This window comes from Mauremys mutica, chromosome 1 (genome assembly GCF_020497125.1).
Source record: "Mauremys mutica isolate MM-2020 ecotype Southern chromosome 1, ASM2049712v1, whole genome shotgun sequence".
Taxonomy (NCBI): domain Eukaryota; kingdom Metazoa; phylum Chordata; order Testudines; family Geoemydidae; genus Mauremys; species Mauremys mutica.
This window is the reverse complement of record NC_059072.1, coordinates 133,119,839-133,126,913: the sequence shown is the minus strand read 5'-3', so window position 1 is coordinate 133,126,913 and position 7,075 is coordinate 133,119,839. Positions and strand designations below refer to the sequence as shown.

General features: G+C 48.2%; 1 protein-coding gene across 1 annotated transcript in view; it reads left to right on the top strand.

Moving 5' to 3' along the window:
* The first annotated feature begins 764 nt into the window (after positions 1 to 764).
* Positions 765 to 7,075, top strand: part of CD9 (CD9 molecule) — a 36,608-nt gene continuing 30,297 nt past the window's right edge. Inside the window, exon 1 of the mRNA XM_045000580.1 lies at positions 765 to 964. Within this exon, the coding sequence (XP_044856515.1) occupies positions 899 to 964 (66 nt within the window). The 5' untranslated portion in view covers positions 765 to 898. The remainder of the gene's footprint in view (positions 965 to 7,075) is intronic.

Sequence of the window (7,075 nt, the reverse complement as noted above, 5' to 3'; positions counted from 1 at the left end):
AGTCAAAGATGAAATAAGAAGGGAAAGCTAACATATGCAAATTACACAGAAAATAAACAAAAGACAATCTCAGGCTTTACACTTCTCTGTTAGCTAAATTCCCTTTTCCAGTACAAGGTACCTATTGCCTCTGAACCGTTTCCCAGAGTGCCCTCTATCCTAGAAGGGATCCAGTGTTTCTGGGACAGCACCCCACTTAGATGCTGTCCCTCAGTTTCTGGATCAGCTGTTGTTCCTACAGTACTGCTGATGCTATTCCCCTCGAGCATGAAAACCAATGACATGTTTGGGGGGTTTGTTAGCTGTTTGATCTGTGTGTGTCAGGTGGGGGTGGGACCAGGGTCTAGGGCGAGGTAGAATGTGGACACCATAGCAATGGCAGGCCAAGAGGCTGTTGGAGAGGGAAGGGGCAGAGGGAGATGAGAGGCTAAGAGCTCAGGGGCAGAGAAGTGACTGGAGGCAATGCAGAGGGTTACAAGAGTGGGCAAGGAGGCAGGGACAGGCAGAGAAGCAGGGCTGAGAGCACAAGGGGAGCACACAAAGGTGGCCTAGCGTTGTGCAGAGATGGCTAGGCAGAGAGGCAGGTGCAGAGGGCAGGGAAGGGTAGAGGAGAGAGAGACTGGCAAAGCGGGGATAGTGGGAGGAGAGCCATGACTGGCCAGAGGGCAGGGCAGGTACAGAGGGGCAGGGCTAGAGGGTGTGGCGAGGGGCAGGGCAGTCAGAGGAATGGAAAAGGGGGCCGGGCTGGGCAGCCTGGGGGAGGCGCACGGAACTGCTCCACGGAAACCCGGATTTAAGGAGTGGCACTTTTGAAAGTCTCCTCACCGCGTCCCGTTCCGTCCGCCGAGCCCCGCAGCAGCTGCCCAGTGCCCCCAGCCGGCCCGCACCCGCCAGCAGGATGCCAGTGAAAGGAGGCACCAAGTGCATCAAGTACCTGCTCTTCGGCTTCAACTTCATTTTCTGGGTAAGAGCCCAGCGCCCCCCCCCCGCCGTGTGCCCCCTTCTGCCACCGGGGCGGCCCCACCCCTGGGCAGGAACCCGGCCAGGTGCGGCTCGGGAGGGAAGGACGCTGGCGTGAGCCCCCCGGTGCTGCCCCAGAGCGGGGAGTCAGTGCCCCCCCCCCAGCTGTGGGTCCCCCTAGAGGAAGAGGGGAGTCGATCTCTCCCCGGGGGGGGGGGGATTCTGGCTTTTCCTCGCCGGGGCCAGCGAGCCAAGCGGTGCCGGAGCTTCCCGGGCTGAGAGGCCGCTGCTGTCTGGGCAGGGCGCCCCAGCGGGCGGCGTCCGGCCCCGGCCCCGCGGCGAGCGCTCGGCTGGCGGCTCTTTGCAGGCTGCCCCCGGGCGAGGCTGGCGCGGTCCCCGGGCTGCACCCTGGGAAGCCTCCGCTCCCTACTCCCGACCCGACCCCCCGCCCGGGGGGGCGCTCGGGCAAACCTGCCTCTCCCACCCCCCACCCGCCGTAACGTGGCTGGTTGGGAGCGTCGCACCTTGGCCCTGCCCCCCCGGGCGTGGGCGTCTCCGTGTGGCGGTGGAGGGGAGTCGCCTTCTCGAGCAGCGTCCTTTAGTTCCCGCTCCCAACTCCTCTCCCCTCCCGTTGGGGAGAGACGGGACCCTGATTCTCTTGCCTCTCTGCATCCCCTGCCCTTGAATAGCTTCCGCCCCCCCCCCCCCCCGGTCTCACAGGGTGCGAGTACGGTCAGCCCCCAGTTCCTGTTGCTTTGTAAACGGAGCCAAACCGGTTAACTTGCTGGGGGGCGCGTTCGATATGCTCCAGTGGGAGAGTGTATTGGATCTTCAAGGGGTGCCTCCCCGACGTTTTAGAAAGGGTCTTTCTCCGCCCCAACCCCACCCTCTCCCCTAGACGCCGTGCCAGTAATCCAGGGTGGGGCTGCTGGGTGGCAGCGCTCCCTGGGAGTAGCCAGCAGCTGGCAGCCTGCCATGTTCAGTGTAGTTGAGAAACAAAACACTCAGGCAGCAGCTCACCCAAGGCCTGCGGGACTTCAAGTCCCGTTTTAACATCCCATACCTGCCAGGCAGCTCCATTTAGCCACATTTTCCCAAGCCTGGCTTTGAGAAGAGGCCAGGTAGTGACTTCTATAGACATTTGCTAACTTCACATAATTGTATAAGTCTACTCCCAGAAAGTAATTGACCTTCTTAGAACTTGAATATTAAATGAACGCTAGCAAACTATGGTGGAACCCTAATAGAAAAGGAGGAGGGGATATCTACCCTATGCGGTGGATTTTAAAATTGCTTCCTATAGTGCAGACTATTGATGTTCCATTTACCTTGGTGTCAAGTATCAGAGGGGTAGCCATGTTAGTCTGTATCCACAAAAACAAGAAGTCTGGTGGCACTTTAAAGACTAACAGACTTACTTAGACATAAGCTTTAGTGGGTAAAAAACCCACTTCTAATGCATCTGAAGAAGTGGGTTTTTTACCCATGAAAGTTTATGCCCAAATAAATCTGTTAGTCATTAAGGTGGCTCCGGACTCCTCCTTATTTACCTTGGGAGACTAATTTTCCATAGGCTAGTGGATTTGATTACAAGCAGAAAGTGATTCGTAATGCTCAAACAAGACTTTAACCTTTCTTAATTGTATACTTTTAAAGAGATGTCTTCAGTATCTGCTGAAGAAAATCCTAATCTAAGCAGTATTGCTTTAGTTTGAAAATGTATGCTGTGTTAAATACACTGCATGTGTAACTCTGATGAGAGAGTTTTGTATGCAGCTCAAAGCTGGCCTTTGGGGAGGTGGGTGGGTGGGGCTACAATTACACATGGCAAACTTGCCTCTAGCCTATTATGTTTTGTCAGCCTTGTTGCATATGAATATTACTGCTTTCCAAACATCTCATCCCATTGAATATCCCCAGTTCATTTTTTTTTTTAATGGCATTTCACTTCAATTTCTACCCATAGTTCTACAGAAATGTAATAGAAGCATACCAGGTAGCCTGCTTTTTAACATGGGGGAGGGGAACCAGTTGTGTATGTAAGTTCCCATGGTAACAGACACACAATTAAGACACATTTTTTCCCCTGGAGTTTAAACTCATGCTGCTTGCTGATGGAATCTTCACCTGAAGCTGGCAGCTTCTGTCTAGGATGTACTTAATAGTGCTTTCTCAGAGTGCTGTGTGCCCAGGAAGTCCAAAGTTATTTTATCCCTTCAGAGCAAGATAACAGAAATGAAAGCCAGGGAGCACTGCAGAGCGCAAGGCTAGACTGCAAAGCAATACCTCAGGAGATTGCAGTTGTCATTTAGAAGCTGTGGCCTTTCAAACTTTAAATAGAAGCCACAGGGAAAGGAAATAAACAGTCAGATAACATTTATATTTTGGCTGTTTACACTTGCTAAATACAAATCTTCTGTTTTGGACTCTAGAACAAACATGAGTAAATTAAGGGAAGGTAATAGACACTGATGTAGGTTCATTGTAAATGTCTGGGAAATAAGGTCATGTGACTCAAAGGGACTCAGGTTTGGGTACAACTTCGTGTGTTTTTTCTCAAAAAATAAGAAAAGATCCACTATTTAAAAATAATCAAGATTCAACCAACACCTCACACCTCTTCTCTTTCCTTCCTCTTCCCCCCCCCACCAAAAAAGCTACCCTCAAAAATCCAGGAAATGCCTTTTTGACATGCAGACTAGCAGTAATAGTGAAACCTGGAAAAGAGAAATCCATGAGTAAATGCAGTACTAGAAGGGAAAAGACAACTGCATGTGTTCAAGTAAAATATACCTCACTAGTAATCTGTTTATGTAGAGATGGCCTTGAATACATTCTCTGATTTTTATCAGGCACAAACTACAAAATTCTAGCTCTATAACTAGCCAAATCAAAACACTTGACTTTCGGGAACACCTAAATTTATAATCTCCTGCCGAGAGATTGAAAGTGTTTGGATTCAGAGTCTCTGCATATCTCAACTGTAGAATGTGATTCCACATCTGATATTCACTAAACATTAACTTGGATTAGGAGGATGGGAAGCTGGGAACAAATATTTATCTAGAAAACAAATTATGAATTTAAATTCTAGTATTTACATAATGGTATCTACCAGAAGTCTGGATTACCAGAATGGATGATTCTACATTAAGTTAGGACTATAACTGTTTAAAAGAGAACTGGATAAATTCATGGTGGTGAAGTCCATAAATGGCTATTAGCCAGGATAGGTAAGGAATGGTGTCCCTAGCCTCTGTTCGTCAGAGGATGGAGATGGATGGCAGGAGAGAGATCACTTGATCATTGCCTGTTAGGTTCACTCTCTTTGGGGCACCTGGCATTGGCCACTGTCGGTAGACAGATACTGGGCTAGATGGACCTTTGGTCTGACCCGGTACGGCTGTTCTTATGTAAGTTACTGTGTAAAACTACTCCTATACTTCAACTAGCTCATAGTGCAGTATCCTGCTAGCTCAGCAGCGGGCTGGTATGCTCTGTGATTTGCACAGATGGATAATCTGTTCATGCATGCAATTCAAGGTGTGTGTTTTAATCTATAAATGGTAGAAAGCACTTCTCTCTCCATGTGGTGCCACAGCAGTTGAGATCTGCTGAGATGCTCAACTTACAGCTCCTTAGCTTAGCCATGAGGACTGGCAGGGCATTTACAGTGAAATGCCCTTAGCCAGGGAGCTCTTAGCCATTCTCTGGTACAGCATAGAACCACTTTACTGACCATTAGGATTAGCTTCTAGATCTACAAAGCCTGGTAAAATGTAGAAGATAAAGAGTTAGGGTAGTGTCATTGAATCTGGGAATGGGGAAAGGAAAGGAAAGTATGTAGACTGTAAGCTCTTTGGCCTTGTCTTCACTAGGAAAAACCTGTATTCCTGTTAGCTAACATGAGGTAACTTCCCAGAGAAGACTAGGCAGTGTGTAGTTTTCAGATGTGTTAGCTGGTAGAGGTAAACACTAAGCAACCCTCTGGTGCTTACCTTGATCTGCTAACACATGTAAAAAACTACAAACTGCCTAGTCTTCACTGTGAAGTTACTGGTTAGCTCTCAGGAGGCAACAAAACACTTTCCCCCCCCCCCTCCACTCCCCCCCAGTGAAGACTCAACTTCTGAGGCAAAGACCATCTCAAATTTTGTGTATAGAGTGCCTAGAACAATGAGGCTCTGAAATCTGAACAGGGTCTCCAGGTGCTACTGCAGTACAAAAAATTGGTGAGGAGAATCCATATTTTCATATACGTGTCCTAGGATAAAATGACAGATTGTTTTAGCCCTCAAGGCAAATAAAATAAGGGATGCTTTTTTGTCTCAAAACTCTTAAGAGGCTGAAGGTCCTTAATTCAGCTGACTTTTAGAGTAACAAAGTTTAAATTTAGAGACTTCCCTGCACTTGCAGCTGGTCCATCTTCTGGGTTCTGGGAAGGTGTGTGGTGGTGGGAGGGCAGGGGTTGGAATTAGCTAGACACTTAGGGAGAGTGGCATGGAGGAGTGAGATACCTTGGTGCACCGTACAGCTGAGTACTGACTAGCACTGTTTCTGAAGTGAGGACTTGGGAAAGGAATTCTTGTTCCTGAGTGGCCCCACTGCCACTTGCAGGAGGCATCCACCTTTCCCTGATGACCAATAGCCAGAGGGTCCTGAAGACAAATTAGATCTTTAACATCAATAGTTAAACTAAATGTCTTTCTCTTAATACTTCCTTTTTCTGTAAGAGTTGCTCCTGATTAACTCCATGTGCGGACACACTTTGGGCTGGGAATAAGAGTAATTCTAATCCATCCACAATTACTGTTGTGGATGGGTGGGGGAATAAAGTGACATTAACTTTTGAGCATAGACAAGCCCTGAAACAGGTTCCCCGAGGGTAGGTCTTCACTACCCGCCGAATCGGTGGGCAGTGATCGATCCAGCGGGGGTTGATCTATCACGTCTAGTGTAGACATGATAAATCGACCCCCGAGCATTCTCCCATTGACTCCTGTACTCCAGCTCGGCAAGAGGAGCAGGCAGAGTTGACGGGAGAGCAGCAGCAGTGACTCACCACAGTAAGTCAATCTAAGTACGTCAACTTCAGCTACATTATTCACATAGCCAAAGTTGCGTAACTTAGATCTGGCGCCCGGGCGTTATAGACAAGGCACATCAAACGTTATTCCGAGTGCTCTAGCTGCGGAGTTGAAGCGCAATGCGTGCCTTGCCGGTGTGGACAGGTAGTGAGCTAGGGCGCCCGTGGCTGCTTTAATGCTCTCTAACTTGCAGGTGTAGCCAAGCCCTCAATTGCCCATAGTCACTTATTGTGGAATAAGACTGTCCATACTGGGCTCTATTGTAGAATAGCTTATTCTGCAACAGCTAATCCAGGATCTCCCTCTGTAGACAAGTCCAAAGAGTGTCCACCCATGTAGTTAATGAGAAACAGTTAATCAGGAGCAACCCCATGCCTCCACAAGCCTTAACTAATAATCCTTAGCTCTTAAAAGAGGGTTCACTCATACAGGGCACAACTGGCGGGGGAGAGGGTAGTGCATGCTGGGGAAAGTGAGTGATAATTCTCAGCCACTGTAAATAAGTTTACCCAATGAGGAGTCTAGAGTTACATGTCAGTCAATTTCATATGATTTATCTTAAAATTGGACTGAGGTGCCCTTGCCTTAAAGCTGTTTTAAAGACTGATTTTTAAGCACAGGTGTACAGGCATATTGTGACCCAGGCAGAGGATTATGAATCCCTAGGAAATTTGCACAGGAGAGATCAAGCTCATAAAGACTGTACTAGAATCAGTTTGGCTAGCTACTGAAAATGGTAGTTAACCAGATACCTCTTAATTCCCCCCTCCTCCCCGCCCCCAAACTTCAAGGATGACTGTACCACTTAATTAAGCTTATTCACCTAATTATAGGGTGTAGTTGCATTCTGGCACTTTCCCTCTTTGAATATTGAACTTGCAAGGGTTCCCCACCCAATCTTAAAGGTATGAAGAGGATGGTGGTTCAACCATACTCTCCTCTTTTCCCTCCAGGTGAGGGAATTCCCTGAGAAGCTCACACCTCTTACTGCCATTATTCTGGTGTTTACATTAGGCTTGTAAATTGTT